General features: G+C 41.6%; 1 protein-coding gene across 1 annotated transcript in view; it reads right to left on the reverse strand.

The window, feature by feature from the left end:
- LOC117248417 (protocadherin-15-like) overlaps nt 1-22,468 on the reverse strand; it is a 335,851-nt gene that overhangs the window by 20,235 nt on the left and 293,148 nt on the right. Inside the window, exons 28-31 of the mRNA XM_033613476.2 lie at nt 18,289-18,416; nt 8,286-8,501; nt 5,642-5,730; nt 3,058-3,234 (exon numbers count right to left, since the gene is read on the reverse strand). Of these exons, the coding sequence (XP_033469367.2) occupies nt 3,058-3,234; nt 5,642-5,730; nt 8,286-8,501; nt 18,289-18,416 (610 nt within the window). The remainder of the gene's footprint in view (nt 1-3,057; nt 3,235-5,641; nt 5,731-8,285; nt 8,502-18,288; nt 18,417-22,468) is intronic.

Raw genomic sequence — 22,468 nt, forward strand, 5'->3', positions numbered from 1 at the left:
GAGACGCTTCATAGACACAGGTGTGAAAGCTGATGTGTCTCGGCTCGACCAAAATGCATTTTAAAACAAGATGTAAGCAGGACCAGTGTGAAAGAGGTTGTTTGTAGTGGTGAGAATTAGCACCTGAATCTGCAACTCGGCTTTACAGAGCGTGTTAGCTCAGTTTTTAGCCAAGTTTCCACCAAGCAGTACGGTACAGTTCAGTTTGGTATGCTTTGTCTGTTTCCACTGTGAAAAGTTGTGGATGGTACCAATGGAACCGTTCTGTACCCTCCCCATTTTTGCTCCCCCCTCTGTTGGGGTACCTAGCACACAAATCTGGTACTAAAAGGTGGAGCTGTGAACACTGCAGTCTGTTGATTGGTCAATAGGGGACAATCACTATAAGGATGTATCAATACCTCTTGCAGCAGCTGTAGTTGGAGAATAAAATAACTTAATTCACTGGGCCGACTGTTGGCGACTTTTAAGGTGGAACGTTAACTTGTAATGTCACTCAATGCATGAGTTGACAACCTGAATCAATCAACACACCTTAAATTTCACCGTGACAACTTTGACCATCACTTTAGTTTCTTTTAGTAATGACTGGATCTTCAAGTGTTTATATACATTAATTTTGTCTGGATTATATGAACTGCATATGTTCTAATCCTCACTTGGAGAAAAAAAAAAAAGCATCATGGAGCGTCGTTCCTGTGGACTCTGGCAACACTAAACCCCTGAGCTTGCCTTAGAAGGACAAACCGGTTGTTATTAAATATCTAATGGAGAGAGACTATTTTATTTTGTTCAGAAAATGTCGGTGTGCAGCCTTATTCTCTGGACAATAAACAAGGCGCAGACTTCCATCTGTGTCACCGGTAATTAGGAAATACAGTGAGTGATGGACGGAGCAGTGAGTGACAACAGCCCTGCCCACATTTAAGAGTACTGTTTGAAGTGGAAATGCTAGGGTCAAGGTACCATGTCTGAAGGGTAACTTTTGGTTCCAAAGGTACCATACTGAAAGTGTTTGGTGGAAACGGGGCATAAGTGACCAGCTCAAGAGGTCGAAATTCCCCTCAGTAGTTGGTAGAGACCCAAAACAGAGCTAAAAAGAGTCTCTAAATGAATCCCAACACTGATCTGTAACTGCGAGATTTATGTAAAAGTGTGTCTATGCTCACAGGTTATCAGCTTAAAAGGTGATGATATGTCAGTGCTGTCTTAACAACTGTTTCCGTTGTACCCGACAGAATTCTGTTATTGCAGGTCTGAGTAGCTCATTTGCCGAGAGACAATTATTTCAAGGTCAGTGGCATCTGGTAATTTAGATCATCACATTATGAATGATGTAAATGAGACGGGGGATCTGCACGCTGCTCATGGAAATGTCTTTTTATCTTTAAGTGCAAGTGGTATGTCAAACTGATATAACGACCTCTCCTCTCCTGATGATTCACACTTCCGCACAGTTTCAGTTACAGACATGTTGCAGAATTTGCATCACTATTGTAGTAAAATAAACATGCATAAAAGCAATCCACCCACTGTTCTCCCATTGTTTCTTTTGTAACAATAACCAGCGTGGCTTTCAAACATCCTGCTTCACAAAGGAGTGAGCACACTGCCACATTCAATTACTGTCATTTTTGTTTTTCTATAGGTGAATAAATGAGTGGAGATGAAGGTTATCAACTGGCCTCTCCGGCAATCTATCCTTCAGAGAGCTCAAATGGTAGAGAGTGCTGTATTCAAGGTGGCATAAGGACACTCCATAATGCAAGAATCCTCTCGCTGTGTTGTCTTTCTCGTTCTCCCTCTGTGATCTGACAGCAAAGTCGCAGATATATTACATGCAATTACCCCACAACATTGTCAGACATGCACTGCATGCGTAAAAAGCCTTTCTCCTCTGGCCTGAATGATTTCCTTGACAGTATCAGCATCTAAGGAGGCAGATTCCTATTAAAGCAGGGATGTAGCAAGTCTCTTTTAATATTAGCTTGGCTCTCTTAAATGGCGACAGTTGCTAGATTTGGCACAAAAAAAAAAAAAAGAAAGCTGTTCTTATGACACAAGTGCCACACTTCCAGTAACTCCAGCCTCTTTCTCCCACTTAAAAACAGTTGAGGCTCTACTCTGATGGTCAAGGACACTGAGTTAATGCCTATAGATTTATTCAGTACATACACAAAGCACCTCTAATGTCGTTTGAGTGGAGCTTTTCTAAAACAACTGAAATTGTCACAATCCCATTGCAAAGAGAAGGAGGGAGGTTTCTTCGGAGCCACACATAAAACAGAATTGGCAGTAACCGCAGTGAAAGAGAAACAAAGACATAAGATGGTGTCAGATCGCTCGATGTAAGGCAAGCACGGAGGCAAATTGGTAGAGAGTGAAGGGGACAACTCAGAAGGGGGGTGTTTCCTATTGATTGGCGACTCTCATGCTCTGATGGAGTTGTCGTTTTAAGATTGGTGTCTGATCGCTTTGACAGAGGGGCTAAGAACCAAGGCTAAGGTGAGATTGTCCTCAGGTGCCAGCTCAGGTCTTTTCTCCTTTTCTCCTCTAAAGGGATGAAAAAGTGTCCTGTAAGCATGTTTTCCAGGCTGCTTTAATAGCATGTGAACACGGCCTCTCTGTGGTCAAACAGGATTTTAGCACATACAAATCTCTCTATCTCTATGCCCTCAAAACTAAAGGAACAAAATGTATTGTTGGCATATCTCCAGGCTCTTTCAGGAACCGGCATGACAGTTTGAATGGACTGATTGAAATACTCCCTGCTTCACTTTCACTTTGTCCCCGACCCTCCCCTTTTCTCCCTCATATCTGCTCCTTTCCTGTGACATATGAAAGATCTGGTGCACCCGCAGGATAGTCAGGCAGAGTTAAAAAACAAACAAAAAAAAAACTGTAGAGGAGGAAGCCACGGGGAGCCTGCTGACTCACTGTATGGACAGAGGGTAAAGAGAGACTGCAGGGAAGATGTGCAACACAGCAGGAACATTAGGACATCAATTTAAACCAAATGGTGGACTGTACTTCCTGTAATAAAATTCACCCACTCACTTGAAGAGCTCCTTGGGCGAAATGGCCCTGTTGGTGAGCGGGTCAATGGCGTACACATTCAGGTCCGACTTACTGTAGTCCTCCAGTTCATAGCCATCGCCATGACGACGAGGCCCGATTGACTCTACAATCACCTTGGCACCTGGAATCTGGTCCTGGACGTGTCGCTCCAGGATGCTAAAATAAACACAGAGTCAGACTTATATAATGAAAGCAATAACCTTGTAAATATTAAAAGGAGTTAATGCCTAGACTTATATAAGCCAAAATCTGGGTTCGCATTAGTTCCAACCATTTCTGGCACCTCTGCACCCACAGCAATATGAGAGCCACCAATCTTAAGTACTCTATTCTGGCAATGACTGTCCCGTTGGGGTGCATTTTGCTTCTCCACACTGGGCTCTTGGCTTTGATAATCCCTTTCAGGCAGGGAGAAATCCACACCTCAAATTACAGCCAATAAAGAAAAGCCTTGCCGTCTGCCTTTGCCAAGGTGGATAAACAGTTTGAGCACTCAGGTAAAATGGCCCTGGATGATCACCAGCACTGTGCAAAAATCGCAGACCTCTCAAATTACATCGCTGCAAAGAGCTTAACATGACTAATGTGTGTATTTTTTAGCCTAAAGAGCGGTGTCACTTGTGTGGCAGAGACACAGCAAGCTCTTGAAAAACAACTATTAACACCCATTTGCCTTTCAGATTGACTAATTAGACTAAACACGGTGCCCCAAGAGCTGCGAAAAGATGTTTCATGAATCTCTATCATTAATTAATTTGGACCAGGAAAATAGACTCTCGAGGATAGACCCAACTGTCTCATTGGATAATCCATGATCTTAATTGATTGGTCAATGGTTATTGAACAACAACAGACAGGTTGTACTTAACATAAATTCTTATTAGTCTCTGTTTGTTTACGATTGCCTTTTGGGACAGCTAAATCATACTCCTATGTCCTTGAAAAATAATTTTATATGCAAACCAAGCTCCAGCTTGAGCCAAGTTAACCTCATAACACAGCACAGATGCAATTAATTTCCAGTGTCAATTCCTTCTGAGATCAATTAACGAAAAGAATATTAGAGGGCAAGAAATTGATATGTTGTATAGGCAAAGGGTGGGATATTATCTGTCTTTGGGTTTGTGTCCACATATTGTTTTTTATATAAACACCAGTGTATGCTGTAAAATGCAGCTACCTAGACAAAAGCACCGTGCCTGGTGTGTTTTTTCAGAGAGCTCTGTCTTTTTTGTGCAGCCGCTCCGAGTGTTTCCAGTTGAACATCTCTGAACTTTTCAGACAGATGCTAGCCGCAAATTTAGTCTACCCAAAGCTCGATGAAACTATCACTAGTGGACACTGATACCCCTTTTCGACAGTCATGGGCTGGCTTGGCTTGGCTTGGTTTTGTTTGGGCCCTCTGCCCAGCACAGCAGGGATCTGCATTTCCATTACGACAGGGCTACCTTCTTGAGGAAGTGTCTTAATCTGATGATGGTTTGTCTACTAAAGTCCCCTGTTATTTTTGCTGCATGTGTTTTTCCACAGCAGGGCAGGTAAAAGAAGTGTACCTGTTGGAGGGGAGCTGTTTGCAGAGGTGCAGTAAGAGCCTGTTGTCTGCAGCTCTTCATCAACATCTTACTGTGGCTGTTTCTGCCTTCACTCTTCCTCCCTGCTGTATGATCAGACTTGCACTTATTGGAGAAAAGCTGCTAACAAAGTTCCACTAATTCAATTCAGTTCCACTATAGATTCTTCACAATAAAAGTCTCCCGTTTTTTTGTTATGTATAAACTTTTATTGTGAAGAAGCAAAATAAGAAATTGTTGAATTTTCGAGCACCAACTTCACACAACTTCTAATACAGCTGATAGCGAACATGAAACAGTAAAATAAAGCAGATATCTAAAGTAATAACAGGATGCATGAGAAAAACTGAACTCCAAACCACAAGGATTAATTTAAAAGCTACAAAAGTACTGAGAGCTGAACACATGCCTCTAGTCTCCTGCAGACAGAGGTGAGTAGAGTCTCGTAACACACACGCTTGTTTGGGGGGACGAATGGGGGTTATCGGGAGTTGGCTGAGGTTGGCGAGATGTCACTGCTACCCGCTTGAGGGCATGCGGCCCAACTTTTCCATCTCTCACGGCGTGGCACAGCATGGCACTACGCATCTAACTGACAATGTGAACACAAATCGGTGCAGCATGGCTTTACTTGGCGCGGACAAAAGTGACAATGGATAAAGGGTATGAATGTTGCAGCAGTGTCGTGCTTTTGCCACCTTAAACTTGTTGCTAACTGTGTAGTGCTGTTAGCTACCTAGCTAATGTTAATGTCAAAATACTGTTGTCAAAGAAGCAAAACCCACATGTAGCGATGACGCGCTCCTCAGCACCCTGTCATCACTTTTCTGACAAAGAACAACACTATGTGGACACTGGCCCTGTTTCACCTTTTTATTACACGGTAGCTTCCTTTATATTACAATGAACCCTGAACACTAATATTGTTTTCTTCTTGTTTAACAGGATTATTTTTTTCTTTCATATTACAACCACGGTAAATGTTCTCTTACCTAATGAGTTGCTCCTTGTGTTCTTCCACTAACGTGGGCGGGACAGTCGACACAACAACTTGCATGTCCAATGCGTTGACCACAGAAACCTGCGAGAGAGCACGATAGAGGGAAAGAGATAAATAAAAGACCGAGGGGTAAAAAAATGGAAAATAGTGATAAATAGCGATTAAGCCAGTATGTCACATATGTCCTAGTACTGTGCGTTTTGTCGGCTCATTCAAATCTCCGCCGGTGGACCAAATGGGACCATCTAATTACCTGCTTGCATTGGTGGCATGCGGCAAACTTAACAGGACTTAATTCTGATGCCGCAGTTAAGCGCATAGGCAACAGCCTCTGTGCTCCGAAGCCAAATCTCCCATGCGGCTCCTGTGAAATTAGGTTTCCCCTTGAAAATTAACAAGCACCATGGTTACGCACTCGCTGCTCTCTCATATCCAGGCAATGTCCCAGACCCTCCTTCTGTCTCGTTAGAGGCTTGTTAGCCAGACATATTTCACTGAAACGAAAAATAAGCCTTCCCACAGTCAGGAAAGATAAGCATTGAATTGAGGGCAAAGCTGAGCCCAATCACAGTGGGTGTGTGGGGAAATTATTGGGAAAAAGAAATGCACACAGAGACGGGACACATAGACATAAGACAAACACACACACACACACACACACACACACACACACAGAGAAACACACGTAATGTGAACCAAATTAATACACACGGCTGAAAGGAAGAGTCTAATTGGATCATCAGCCAGTGGCAGAGGCCACATGTTGTGTGTCCTGTACCTATTGTGAATAATTCAATAGACTGGAACCAAAACATTTAGCACTGAGTAAACAAAAAACAAAAAGCACCATCCAGGCTCATAATGAACAAATTAGTATGAAGAAAAACAGAGCAGAGGTTTCACAATTAATCAACCAAATACAGAGCTTTTGATTGTTTTTGGCAGGCATCTTTTGATCTACTACACACAGAATTATTTAAACAGCCATTCATACCTCAAATTCTACTTCACAAAACATTACTCTGTAAAATAAATAACATGTCAAGGGGGTAGTTTAGAAATTTAATGCTGCGTTTGAGTATCAGGACAAGGGTTAGGGTTAGGGATCGATACCACTCTCATATCTGTCTGTTAAATATAAGGCTACAGCTAGCTCTCTGTTAGCTTAGCGTGGCATAAAGACTGGGAACAGATGTTAAAAAAACAGCCTGGCTCTGTCTAACAGTGACAAGTCCACCGCATAACCCACTGTAAGGCCAGGGCCACAATGCATATGTGTGAAGAATGCATGATGGCTGTCTTGCTGAACTGCTGTGGCTCACACGCTTGTGGCATTCACACATACAGTGTCGTTGCTGCGGCTCATGACAATATGACACAATAAAAAGCCTTGCGTTAAATCAAGGGGTTCTGTCCACAGAAACATAGTCAGAACGCTTTTATTTTGAAATGGAAACGGGAAAGGTTGAGAAAGATATAAGTAGTTATGTTTCTTCATGTCTGTGAGTGATCTGGATAATAAAACTGTAATAGGGTAATTTAAGTGTCAATATGATTATCAAATGATCATTTTCACAGTTTCTTTTTGCTGAGAACCGCTAGCATTGCTGTACGTATTGTTTTTAATTCCTAGACTTGAAAATGTTTAACTTTAAAACACTGCGCTCGTCACTCTCCCTTTTTACTCAGCTGTCCAGTCACAGTGGGGAACAGGTGGGACAAATACCACAAAGACCAACTGTCAGTACTGAACAACAACAACAATAGAGGAGAAATATTTTTATACATATTAATATATGTTTACTATTTTGAACCCACACAGGCCAGCAAGTCTGTCCTCTCTCCCTACGTGCTACGTGGATATTCCGTATCATAGCAACCAGATGCAACGAGGGTGTCTCAGAACAGCTGGTTGTTTCCTGAGGAGCACCTGGCATTTTCAGCTGAGACAAATGTCTTCGTTAGACGTAGGGACTGAAATGCGAAATTGTAATTTTTACACTTTGGTTTTGGAGATGTTAATTGGTGAGCTTTAAAGGGGGTGGTAGGTTAATTGGTCTTTGTTAATTGGTCTTTGTGGTAAGCTAAGCTAAAAGGCTTCTAGCTGTAGCTTCACTTTTGTCATATAGACATCAGTATGATATATCAGTATCACTTTTTTTTACTACCTGTATCAAAAAGCAAAGAACCCTATTCCCCAAAATGTTGAACTTTTAAAAATCCTAAAAGTGCTTTCAAGTTTACTAAACTAATTTCCTTAGTGTTCAGAGGATGTGCAGCGCTCCCCACTGACTCCTGACCTGACTTTGATGTGTAAAATTGGTGGGATGCCCCTTTGATAAGACTGTACAGTATCCCAGTCACACATCCTCATTATCCCGTATCAATGAATTATAGATGTTAATATTGAAAACCAATCCCACATTTCACAGGAGTGTTCCCTGCAGAGACATAAGACAGAGGAAGCTGTATACAATGTGCGATCAATATGCCACTGGTGTACAGGTGACATGTAAGTCAAGGACTAACAGAGTGCTCATCAGTGTGCACACAGACCATTACAAGTGCAGTATATATATATTGATCAGTGCACACATACTGTGCACACTATAAAAGGCACCATACTGGATACTCACCACCACCTCAGCGCTGCTGCTGAGACCTTTTCCATAGTCGTCTGTGGCGATAACCTCAAACTTGAAGTAGGACCTGCGCATATTTCTAAACATGATGGCTGACTTGATGATGCCTGTGTAGGTCTCGATGACGAAGCTGTCCTGGCCCTCTGGTGTGGGTGGGATAATCAGGCGGTACGCCATCTCACTGTAATTCCCAGTGTCCTTATCAGTGGCCTGCAACACACATGCAGCACACATACAGTTAGATAAGAGAAAATCTACGTGTTATACTCCAGACAATAATATAAGTTCAAGTTCAAGATATCTTTATTGTCCTCGAGGGGCAATCTGTGGTGCAGCCAGCAGCAGAACAATAGAAATAACAATGACATTTACAATTCAAATAAGTAATCCACAAAAAACAATAGAGAATAACAAGAAAAAATATAAAGATAAAATGCTACTAAGAAATGGACTACTCTGAGATTTCAATCCAGCCTGAGCCAGCATTCACAAATCATGGCAGCGTTTAAATAGGACGGTGGCTGTTATTTCCCAGCATACTGCACTTCTGGACACTTCCCAATCAGTGATATCGCAGGATTTATCTGCTCTTTGACAGCCGACGGGAAACACCTGCTGTGACATTGGTGAGTTGGGCTGGAAGAGCAATATGCTACGAAGTCTGAATGGAAAACACTGCAGGCGGAGCTTTCTTGTCCGACTCACCCACGGTGCATCAATCTTGCTGTGATTTATCGCACAATCGTTCTGCAGGCATGTGACAAATCAAAACCATTCAATTTTCTCATGAACACAAAGCATCAGAGCTGTCTGGTTATAAAACTTTGTTTTTGAGGGCAGCATTGCCTCCATAATTTGTTGCCATGTTATTAAATTATGTAATCAAATGACGTCAAAACCATTGATGGAGAAACATTATAACATCACGTTAAACTACAGCTGGTTGGAGTGGGATCCACTGACAGTCTGGCTCATTTTTTTTCTTTATTAACAATAATTTGATCACCGCAAACTCAAACAAGAAGTGAAAGAGTGGAGCCTTAAGTGATGTCCTTCCTCTGTTAGACATTGACATTTGAATATAAATTACAGCTGCTTTAAATTAGGTAAATCTATTACATTTTAGTAATGACTTTAAATCAAAACAAGAAATGGCTGGGGCAAAAACCACTAAATCCTCAGTAATGTCAGTAATCTGCATGAAGTCTCTCCAACCACTCTGTGTCATTGTTGGCAAAACCACAGAATTCTCCCATCGACCTTTGAGGCACAAACTCTGACTGGCCACTGAGCTCTCACACAGGCATCAATTTTCGGAGTGCTTGTCTGTAGCGAGTGACACTGATGAATAGGAGCAATCTCCTTTTTTTCTCTCCGGCTATTGGAAGAGGAGGAGGGAAGGGGGGGGCAAGGTCCCGATGAAAGGGCTGCATAAATCAGCAGAGTGAGATATCCTCATTGGGTGAAGACAAATTTACCAAATACAGTATATGTACCGGCATCGTTTATGTAGGGCAAACCTTTTATGCATTTGAAACACACTAATTTGTGCCTTTCTGCATCAACATCTGGTGTTTATGTCTTTAATTCTGTCAAAATAAAAGTCCTTAGCTACTTTCATGTTTCTATTGGAGGAAAAATGCACGTTCTAAATACTGAAGGGGACGAGTTCAAGTATCTCGGGGTCTTGTTCACAAGTGAGGGTAGAATGGAGCGTGAGATGGATTGGCAGTTTGGTGCGGCACCTACAGTGATGCAGGCGCTGCACCAGACCATCATAGTGAAGAGGGAGCTGAGCCGAAAAGCGAAGCTTTCGATTTACTGGTCCATCTACGTCCCAACCCTCACCTATGGTCATGAGCTCTGGGTAGTGACCGAAAGAATGAGATCGTGGATACAAGCGGCCGTGGGGTGGCTGGGCTCAGCCTCAGAGATTGGGTAAGGAGTTCGGATATCCGGAGGGTGCTTGGAGTAGAGCCGCTGCTTCTTTGCATTGAGAGGGGTCAGTAGAGGTGGTTTGGGCATCTGATCAGGATGCCTCCTGGGCGCCTCCAGTTGGAGGTGTTTCAGGCACGTCCCACTGGTAGGAGACCCAAGGGTAAATCCAGGACATGCTGGAGAGATTACATATATCATCTGGCCTGGGAACACCTTGGGGTCCCCCAGGAGGAGCTGGAAAGTTTTGCTGAGGAGAGGGGCGTCTGAGGTGGTTTGCTTGACCTGCTGCCCCTGCGACCTGGCTCTGGATAAGCGGATGAAATGGTTGGTGTTCACTGTAAATCTACACCTATGACTGTGTGAGGTTTGCTTGCAAGCTGCCATAAGACAGCAAGGGGAAGATGTGTAAATCCCAAAAGTTTACGTGAAAATAAAGAGATCTGGGGCCATTTTCACAAAACACCTTAAGTTAGGATCTTCCTTTAAGTCTTGGTTAAGGTTTCCTCAAAATAAGATTGGTTGCACAAACACCCTTAAGTCCTCTCCTTAAGGTTCCCTTAAAATGTTCACTTAGGTATTTGGTGGTTTTCTCCTTGTCTTGGTCGTATTCTTGAGGAATCCCTAGAATGGAGCACAAAAGACCTTAGCAACCAAAGCAAGGTAGAAAAAAAAGGTACCTCTGACTCTATCTTACCTGCAACATGACTGAGTTTATGGTAATAAATGTAAAAACTAACACATCCCAAGAAGAACCCAATGGATACACTTTTGATTTTACACTGTAGATTTGACTGAATTAATTTTTGTTGCAATTTCTTCCTACAGTCGTTTTCTGTTTTTACTTTGTAGATTGTGATTTCTATGATTATATTCCTCCAGAAGTATAATCTTATCCTCCTCTGATCAATATGGTTGTCTTGTCTTCACTTTTTATGCCAGTATGATGGCCGGGTGGGTCAATGACTCACATGTGACCTCATTGACTCTGCAAGGCTTCACACCCACACAGAGTATAAAGCCTGCGACTCTGCACCAGTCCATTAGAACTGAGGAAGCCTCTTGGATGAAAGGCGAACCGTCTCATGAGAGAACTCAAGCAAGTCCAGTTGCCTATGATATAACACTTAAGATTACCATGACCTGGATGACTTAGAATCTTCATCAACACTATCTAACTAACTACAAGTCAACTTTGTGAGATGAAAGCAGGCCTCACATGTGCGAGTCCAAGCAAACAAACAATATCCATGGAAACTATTACCGCTGCAGAATCACTTTCAACACAGTATTTGAGTTAATGATTTTCCTTACCTTGGAAACCTTCTAAGAAATTCTGTGCATCAATTTAAGTCCCTCAGCTAAGGAGAAATTAAGCCTTAATTGTCATACTTAGGAAAAAAATTGAAGGTGTTTTGGTGTCTGATTTTTGCTTAAAAGGCTTTTCCTCCACTGTGTTGAAAACAAGGAGCGGAGAAGTCGAAGAGGGCACTGAGAAAAAGTGACTGTCATTTGGCATTGGCTGTGAATGCAATTACTTACTGATTAAAAAACAGGGTCAAGGAAGTGCCACGAGGAGCAGGGTGTAATCATGCAATCAGATTTTCCTCTAAACAGACTCTTAACTTTTTAATGAAATATTTTCCATTTAACTTCCCCAAACCTCTGAAATTAGACTTAAGCAGCAAATGAAGCAAACCTGTCTGCTACTGCGGAGTTCATTTGCTTGTATAAAAACATCTGCCAGTTACTTCTTGCGACCATATTATGTGACTAAACTATTTCTGACTACGACTGAAAACAGAAGGTCAGAAGTGTCAGTAGAGTATGCCAAATGTTGACGATATTTCTAATGATTATCTCCAGAGAAAGGGGCGCTCAGCTTCATTACTAATGAAGTCAAGTACAAACACTTCACACTAGCCATACTCCAAAGAAGCCCAGACTCTCGGGAAATTATAGATAGCACTTGACCCATAATTCCACACTTTGGTGTCTATTCCAAGCAAAAGGAAAGGCAGAAAAAGGATTCTGAACTGGTCAAGTGCCTGTAGATGATGCAGAGTGTTTAGTTCATCATCTGAGCCTACACATTCTTTCCCTCACACACACACACACACACATACACACACACACACACACACACACACACACACACACACACAGTCAGTTAAAGATGTTGCAAGTAATTGCATCTAATGGCATCTATGCCAGGTGTAAAGTAAATTAGACTGTTTTCACTGTAGGCATTTCGACAAGTAACAGCAGGAGGAACACAGATGTAATGGCAGTAATTTTGTCTGCAACATTTACATTTGCTACTTAAAGGGTCCTTGTATTGTGCATGATGATTTGCCGGCACGCAGCAGTGAAGTGGGTTGGTGTGGTGGCTTCTTGGGCTCCAGCCCTGAATGTTTTCTCAAAATGTTTTCTCGAATCTTTGCTATTCCCTTAAGAAATCTAATATGATTAAGTAAATGTTCTTCTGTTGGCCTGATATTCAATTCAGACCATTGAAGGCCACATTGACTTGGCAGCCAAGATTACTGTGGTGTGGATTTCAATGTAGCAGATTTGTTAGCTCAACATTCATTGTGTGAACTCTACTCCAGCATAGTTTAACAAAAAATAGTTTTATGTTGTTTACACCAATTTTCTACCCTACCTTTTATTTGTTTTTAAAGCCATACATGGGCTGGCACATCAGTATATTGCTGAACTCTGTCCCTACTCCAGGTCCTGACCTCTTAGATCGTCCGAACAATGTCTTTTAACTCTCCCACGATTGAACGATAGAAAATGTTTTAGATCTTTGAGTTCAGCTCATGAAAAATGGGAGCAAAAACACAAGTGTTGTGTTTATAGTTTTGTTCAGTGTAGTAACACCTGTGCTTGTCTTGCTATGACAACACAAAATGTCTGCTGTGAAAAAAGGTCTAATGAAGCTCAGCGAAAAATCAATCAGGAAGACTTTCACAATTCTCTGCCTCCCACTCTCACTGCTTCCTCTAATCAGCTGTCTATGGGTGTTCACTCTTCTACTTATCCAGTCAAACTTTGCCACGATCTTTATCAGCCAATCAGGATGCTACTGCAAAATTTTAAATATGCTCTCTCCTCTGCTGCTGTCAGCTGTCATTTTAGGCAGAACTGTCGCGACCTCCTCCACCCTGTTCTCCTCCAGCCATCGTATCCAGGGTCCAGGACAAGCTCAACAAAGGCTCATTCCTCTACTCATCCAAATCATCGGCACTTCTCCATCTTCCTCTCATCTCATCTTCACCACCTTTACCACCAACACTACCAGTGACCAGACCTATTCGACTATGGATTCATCACCCTCCTTAAATCATACCATCTCGATGGGGTCCAATTGCCAAAGTCTTTTCACATTTTTCATTCTTATGTGCACATGTTAATAAATATTATTTTGACTATAAAAACCAGTCTCTCCTGACTGAATAAGGGACAGTTCCCTCAACATTCTTCAATGTGTATCTCTTCTGAAAATTATTTATTGTACAACTAACAATGCTCTGAGTTACATTAATCTTTAGTCCATCCTTTCACGGCTGACATACATGGGACACGGATGTGGTTTGATGAATTTGCTGCAGCATGCCTGCAGCAGAGCGCATCCATTATAATCACATAAAGCTGCTACACTGAGCATGGAAGCCGTTCTTCTTTATTTTTAAGCAGCTGGTGTATTTTTTCTAATCTGCGTGCAGCTCCACATCCCTCCAACAGGTAAAAACTACATATGACTGTGTAAAAAAAACAGGTGCAATCTGTTTAAAAAGGATTCAGATGAATACCTCATTGTACCAGAGGAAACGTGATGCAGCACAGTAACCTTATGTTTGTGTTTACATTTCTCATTAAAACAAATCGCTCAAATCAATGCATCCTGTAGTTAAAATGATCCAGTTAATTAATTCAGTACCAGTTCATATGGTATATGCTTCCAAACCCTGCATAAACAAGTGCATTATCACTTGGCAGAACTCAGTATGCACACAGTGGAGCTGGCAGCAACCACACAATACAGAGACGGAGTCTGTGCAGCAGGTATGAAACCCCGCTCTGTTTTATCTTAGACAAACACACTTCATAGACTGTATAAAGACCTATCCACCAACAAACGATATACTGAATGATGGTCGAAGGCTGAATATCCTGAAGTGGCTAAAGTGCACTTCTGTAATACCCAGTCAAACCTTCAAGACTTTAAATAAATATTGGCCATGAAAACCTGCATGTAACAATGGTTTAATGTTTATGTTCAAGTTTCATGCACATGCACAGGAATAATTTTATTTATCTGATATGAAATTTGCAGCTCTTCTCGTCTTGTAAACACATGCTTACACCATGTTTGGAGTTGTCGAACGCTGTAAGGAATGACTTGCATAGCATTACACATTGCACCTTACTGTTAGCTATGTCTTTATATTTTGCACCCGCTGTTCTTATTTTAGTCCTTCGTATGTTTACACTGTCTTCTATCTGCACTCTCCCAACTCTGGATTGCAACTGCTGCAAAGCAATTTCCCTCTGGATAAATAAGTTTTATCTCATCTTATCTTATCTTTACCAAGTCCTTGAGGAATGCTTCTCTGTCCTACAAGACCTTTTTCAAAGTTATAACACAAGGATTAGGAATAAGCTCATTTCCTGCTGAAAAAGCAACCCCAGAGTTTTATTTGCAATCATCAATACAATGAATAAAATCTCAAACTGCCCGTTATTCCTGTATTTCTTCTAGCAGCAGCTCTCAGAACTCATCTATTTTGTTAATAAGGTTGTGGATATACAATGAGTGACAGCTCCCTTCTCTGTATCCTTTGATGAGTTTGGCTGATTTTCATATCTGGCAGAAGCAGAAGGTCTGAAATACTTTGTATGAATCTTCTTTCATGACCTTTGTACTCCTCAACCTGACAGCTAGATATTACACCCACTCCTTCTCTGAGATGTTCTCTAGACACCATTGGTGTCCATTATACTGTATATAGCTCCCATGTTTCTGGCCAGGTCTCAGTTTAATTTAAGCTGGCTACAGTTCCTCCCAGTGAAGTTTCTGTTCACCTCTAAAATATCTGAAAAGGCATTAGTGAAACTCATAATACAGTATAACTATGTTGTTGGTCTGTGCTGTGTTGTGACCTCACGAGTGTCACACAGTTAGGACAGCTTAAAGGCACTATGTGTAACAATTCGAGTTGTTCTTCGAGACAAACAAATTTTGCAGTCAAAAGTGTGTCCTAGCACATGTGTACTTACCTCCATCAGCGTATCTAAGTATGTCTGTAAGCGCCGAAATTCTCATTTACACATACATTGCGACCGGTGTCTCATCGTGTACGTGCGTTATCTTGAAAATACAGGTACGTACAGGGACATTCTTGAGAAATACGGAATCACCTTTCACATTTTCACTTGTCAGTTTCTGGTTTCTGCCTGCAGGTAGAGTGACAAAAAGCAGCAGCAAGCAGGCCTTTGAAAACAGGCAAAAGGGCAACGTGACCGGCGATTTCAAAAAACGAGGGTCAACATCGGGGTAGCCTTTCCCAGGTGGAAAGAGCTGCTGAAGGAGAATCACAGCTAACAGCGGCTAACAGCTGTTAGTGACCAGCGCTGCTAACTGCGCAGCTAACAGCTGTTAGCCGCTGTTACCAGCCCTGGTCGCTAACAGCTATTAGCGACGCAGTGTTGCGAGGAGAGGGATGAGGTGTGTGAGGTTGAGCCACTTGTCAGATGTCAAAAGACAAGACATGATTGGTTTGTTTCAATTTACACCTGCCCAACAGTCCTACATTGTAAACATACTCCATGAAGTATCGGATGACATGGTTTCATCAATGTTATCATAGATTTTTGGTACACAGCAGCTACCATTGTTGCAATACGCGTTTGAAACAGTGAGGCACTAGAGTGCGCTATCCGTTAGAATGCAATATATGATCTCAGCACTAGATGGAAGAAATTCCTACACAGTGCCCGTTTAAGAATGAAAAGGGGAGGTAGAGGGGATGGAATCGATCTGCGGCCGCTACGGTAAGGACACAGCATTAATACATCAGGTGCACCCTGTACCAGCTGAGCAACTGGGTGCCCTTAGTATTTTTACCCAGCATAGACATCGTGAACCTAACAGACAAATGACCCAGAGATAAGACTACAGCAAACAGATGACATATAAACAGCCATATATCCATTTATGTCTCTCCACTTGGACAGATTTCAAGTTTTTATTGTAAAGTGAATGATACTCAGCTGTAAATCCAGTTCAAGGTTCAGGTTAGCTGCCCCACAAGACTGATATTAAGGATTAGATTAGGGATGCAGGATATATATCGGGCTGATAAATTATTGGCTGACATTGGGACATTTTTAAAATAATGCATTACTCCCATAATTATAGCTGAAAAATAGTGCCGTTAATATGGAGCCAGACTGATTTCATTGACTTAACAAGGGCAGCATCTGCACACCTGACACAGTGGGTAGCAGTACATGTACCTTTAAACTTGGTTTGCATGCTGCCAATAAATTCAGAGAAGAAGAACAACAACTGCAGCACGCTGTCTAGAGGGCAAATCATGTCATGGTGTGGACGTCTTTTCATACTCCAGATGTAATGCGGACCTGCCGATGTGCATTCAACCCGTTCATATAAGTCAGCTGTCCGTGTTTGTCTCTGTTAGTAGAGACTCCACTCTGCAGTGCAGTTTATACACAGCAACACCAGGCTTCATAATCTCCCACTCTCTTACCATTACCTATAAATTTAATACAGATTAAAAGTCATTTTACTTTCATATCCTTGTACTTAACATGTTCATTTGTAGTGTGGGGTTATATGGGGAATGGACGTTGAGGAGCTATGGAATATTAAACCAGCCATATTTTCTCACTACATCTAAGCCTTCCTTACCCTCAGGTGAACATAAACTACAGGTTATATTCTTCCTCTTAAAAATACAAAAACATCAAATTATCGGTTATCAGCCATGAGAAGCAGGTAATTATTTACATTACGTTACATTAGGATGATGTTGGCCTGGCCAACAAACAGCCAGAAGATGACACAACAGAGCTTCAAAAGTCAATTTCAATGTACGGAATGCAGGATGGGAGCAGCAACAGTAGTGTCACTCCCAGCAGCAGCAAAGAGCCTGTTGATGTAAAGTTGGCATCGTCAAAACCACTTGCAGCTACCACCACAACGATGAGAAGACCCGCTGTTTTAAGTAACCAAGTTCGTGTTGTTGACCTGCCCACCCCCAATGTACACTCCAACATGTAAATAAAGGGAGCACTGGCACTTATTCTTTTCCACTTCGAGCACGGGGCTGGACGGTATTAGAATTCTGAGACTGTCGTGGTAAAAGTCAACCTGAAACAATAAACGTAAAGAGATAAAAAAAAAGGATTTTGGAAAGTGAGCCCTTACGTTGACTGTATTTAAGTGCATCAGATACAAATGACACACCCTGTGAAAAAAAAAGACAGATAAACCCCCCAAAAACCCTGAAACCCTGACAAATAAACAAATCTGTTGTCGTGACATATTGTACATTCACACAAAAATGCATGACAGTGTGTCAGCTGTAGTGCTGACATTCAAGGTAGGCATTAAAGACACTGGTTCTGAAAGGATTTTGTACACAAACACAAGCTTAAGTATACACTAACACTCACCCACGCATACAGAAAATAGACATACAGTGTAGTATACAGGACGACAAAGTGAAAGCTCCTTGGCAGAGCGGGCTGATAATCAGACAGGATGTCCAGCCATGCCTCTGTGAACATACTGGGATTACACCGCTCAGCTCGCTCTGCTCCCACCTGCTCTTGGACAAGGCAGACAGTGGGGAGAGCGAAATTGAGGAAGAGATGCAGAAAGCGATAGAGGCAGGAGATGAAACTGTGCCGCAGAGAGCAGATCGGATGAATTCTCCCACCATGGCTGCAGGGTAAGTGTTGAAGAGGTGGGAGCAGGATCAGACACGAAACCAACAAAAACAAAATACCAGAGCTGATGTTTTCTTACCACTATCTTGAGCACCGAGCTGAAGATCTTTGTGTCCTCCGTCACGCCGCCTATGTAGAGCTTTCTGGAGAAGACGGGAGGGTGGTCATTCTCATCCAGCACCTCGATATACACCTTGGCTGTGTTTGCTGCAAAAACAAAATGGCACGCTGACTCATGTAAACCATGTGAAAGTCATTCACTTTTAAATACAGACCTAGTAAAGTTCATATGAAACAGAAAACAACTAACAAGCACACAACATTTAAGTCTTGGTTGGTGTACTTCGGTGTACCTAATCAAGGATGCCGCACCCAAGAACTGGGACACACAAGCCCAGAAAGTTTATATTGTCCCAGCCACTAATAAAGACATCTATGAAGTCATCCCAACTGACACTGATCAAATGTTGCACAACTGAGCCTCAAAATTGTCACGTCATTATAATTTTTGCATGGTCATCGGCTGGTCCACAACTTCAAAAGAGAGCTAAAAAAAAATCATTTCCCAGAGTATATTGCAAGATAGTCATCGCTGGGAACATCACAGTATGACCAGCCATCACCAGTTTTATATAAAGTAATAGTTTTTTATCATCTGAGGACGGGTGCTTTGACCAATCTTGAATTTAATGTGATTCATTCTGAAATTGAGGAACCAGATTCACCTAGCTTTTGAAATCTGACTAAATGTGTGAGAATATCCACTGCTCAAGAATATTCTCTGCTTCACTGCTGTTTCATTTTGACCAAAAGTGGACTTTTGGGAAAACCTCTCTTCATTTAGTAGCAATTTTCAGCTGCACAGCCAAGTGAATCTGTAATTGCATGCAGGGCAGAGAAACACATTCCCTTTCCTAACTCATCCTTTTCTAATGAAACAGTGTGCGAAGCTATTTTGGTGCAACTTTGAGTCAATAATGAGGAGGTTAATTCTGCTTAGATTACAGCAAATATTTTGGATGGAGAAAAAAACAAGTCTGGAGTGTGTTGATGACTTCTCTCTACCCTGCTGCTGATAAGTAGATGAGCAGAAAAACAACTGAGCCAGTTTGCATTCTGTTTACCAACCAAATACAGATAACACTCACACTTTGAGTAAAATATGGCTCCGTGAAATAATAAAAACGATGATGAAATCTTGCCTTCCGAGCCATTATTTTTAAGTGAGGTCTACCTCGCATAATTTATTGTTGAAGAGTTTGTTTTCCCAACAACTTGGTGCCGAGCAATGCCATCAATAAAAGGCTCTGAAAGTTCAACAGGCAAGCAATTTGCACATTATTGGGAATAATAATTTGAAGGGCAGCCAATAATCAAGCAGGAAGAATTTCCCTGGAGTTGGAAGAAATGCTGAGTGAGTAGAGGCAGAACATTTGGCATTTTAAAACTGAATTTACTGGTTAACTGGCCTTTTTTGTGAGGCTTGCTGCCCCTTTAAAAGGAAAACACATATACACTGAGCATAACCATTAACACCCCCCCCCCGTATCATTTGTCACAGTTACACCTATGCAATGAACAGCATAAATATGTACAGCACAAAAAAAAAAACCTTCCAACACTGCAGTTTAGGTAAAAAATATGCAGTGTCAAGGACCATTTTTCTTCTGGCGGCATACAAAAATGTAAAGCCATGTGGCATTGGAGCTAAGGATGCACCTGGGGAATTGGACAAACAAAAACACAGCACATCAAATTACAGGCACAAAAGCTGGAGTGTGAGGCACAGAGGGAAGACTCCAGGGGACGGGAAAAGAGGTCTGCAGAGTTTCTCTCTCTTCCCTCTCTTTGTAGAAAGTGGCTATATTCCATCCTCAGAGTATCAGGATATGAAAATATAAATACCCCCCTTCTCTCTCTCTGTCTGTCTCACACACACACTGATAAAGATGCATGAAAGTAACGTGCCCATTAAAGGGAGAGATTGCTGCTAAGGCAGAGTAAGCTTGAGAGTGACCAAGAGTTCGTTACCATTTAGAAAACTTGACTATTACATATGTGCATCTACATATGAATATCAGCATGCATGCAAGTGTGAATATAGGTCATGTGTGTACAAATACAGTGCAATGGTCCTAATAGGGCTAAAGGCCTAGATTCCCCAAACAGACACCAAAGAACAAGTGGCAAAGCATACAGACTGTTGAGTCAGCTCACTTCGCCTGTGTATAGAGGTAGGAATCACCAGAGGATCCACGATACGATATTACTGCAATTTTAAATATGTTGCCATATGTGTACTGCGTAGTTCGATAAAATGTATTGCAAAATATTGTGATTTATTACCTTTTTTCAACTGTAAATTGACCTATGGCTAAGTCCCGCCCTCAAACGTGACGAGCCAATCACAGTGCGTATAGCCATTCCCATACACTCAGACATTCTCTGCCTGGACGTTCATTGAAATGCATTACAGAAAGCTGTTTTGTTCGGTTTTATGAGCTTTTTCTGAGATTTGAAGTCTAAAAATAGTCAAATGGTGTGCATGGGGTACATGCAACTCTGACACAAGGTATCCTGAGAGGCTGGCGACAAGGTGTATTTTTTACACTTTAAACCACATCTCAACCGAGAAAAGTGTCTCCTTTGCATAAAGTTGTGCGGTAACGTTAGACCACAACATCAACTCAACGTGAATAAGATTAACAATGATGTCTACATCGGTTGTAAGGTAAGTCAACATGGTGTTTGAGGTAACATATTGTCACTTTGCTGGAAAGAAATATAAAGTTATCTTTAACATCTCTAGCTAACGTTAGCTAAAGTTAGCCTAACGTTAGCTCCTAACTGCGTTGTTCATCATGTCACCTTGTTTGCTGGGAGTTCATTAGCCTATTTTGTTCTAGTTTTGTACTTTGGTGATCGTACATCATTGTTAGCTGTTGTCCAAAGGGCTCTAGTTAAGCTAACGTTAACTTCTGGAGCTTAGCTTCATTAGCTTATCTGTAATCGCAGAGATAACAAAGGTTGGCAAACGTTATGCTGAATGATTCAGTGTAAATACTGTAGCACCAAACTAACGGAGAGACACTCTTGGTAAAGATGGTAAAAAGGCCATTATCCTTTTCTTATATTCTGAGCCAAAAACCTTAACTTCAGTGGCACTTAAACTTGTTGTCTTTGATGGCAACGGCAACGAGATGCGGGTCACACTGTGACCTGTAAATTTTGGCTTGTAATTTAAGCTTTTCATCGACCTTCTCAACAATAAAATGATGAATATATCCCTCCAATGCGTAGTTAGGCCCTTTTGGTTACTTCTCAATGACATCTGATCGTTATGTCCTCAAAAATCATCAGTTGCCTCCTGCGAAATGTCGTGTACTGTGACACCTGCCATAGTGCCGGTCACTGAATGTTGATAGTTTGTCCGAGTGAGTGGAGGGGGGCGTGGCTTAGCCATAGGTCAATTATGTCACCAAAGGAAAACTTTGTCAACATCTGTGTTATCCAATAAGTTTTCATTCTGTTCATCTCATTTTAACCATGTATTTGCAGCAGCAACATGTATTTAGTGAACTGAAACAGCAATTGATTATACTGTTCTCGTAGGCTACCTGAACTTTAATTTGTATTTTTAAAATTAACAATTTATATAATCAAAAAAATATACTTGGCATTGTGTGATGATACAATATTGTGACACAAAAATATTGCGATACTATACTGTATCGATTCCCCCCCCACCCCTTCTGTGTTTTGGCCAAAAAGTTGCACAAAGTTTGCACTAGCCTGGATGTTCTATGCCTGCGTGAAAGGAAATCACTCTACATTAAAGATTGGTTAACATTAATATTCTTGACTAGTTAAACATAGCAGTCTATAGGTTAATTCTGCTGCTCTTCAGATCTGGTGGGAGACAGCCAGCTAGCCGTGTTTACATGCAGAAACGTAGCGTACATTCGTAAATCCAACCTGATGCCCTACATTTAAATGTAAGCCCTGTTGTCTGAAGAAACAAAGAGTTCTACTTCTACATGGATTAATGATTGGTAATGTTAATCACACATTTGCTCTGTGTGGTGCTCTTCTCCTTCTCCCCAGACAGAGTGTTGAGAGTACACTCTGCTGCTCTGACAGTGTGGTGTTCCGGATAACCGAATGGTGCGTTCAAACAGTGCATTGAATTTACAGATTGTCAGGTGTGTGCCAGAGTGTGCTCAAATTCTATTTTCGAATGCACCCACAGTATTCAATAC

The sequence above is a fragment of the Epinephelus lanceolatus genome, chromosome 17 (assembly GCF_041903045.1).
Source record: "Epinephelus lanceolatus isolate andai-2023 chromosome 17, ASM4190304v1, whole genome shotgun sequence".
In the NCBI taxonomy this organism is placed as follows: domain Eukaryota; kingdom Metazoa; phylum Chordata; class Actinopteri; order Perciformes; family Serranidae; genus Epinephelus; species Epinephelus lanceolatus.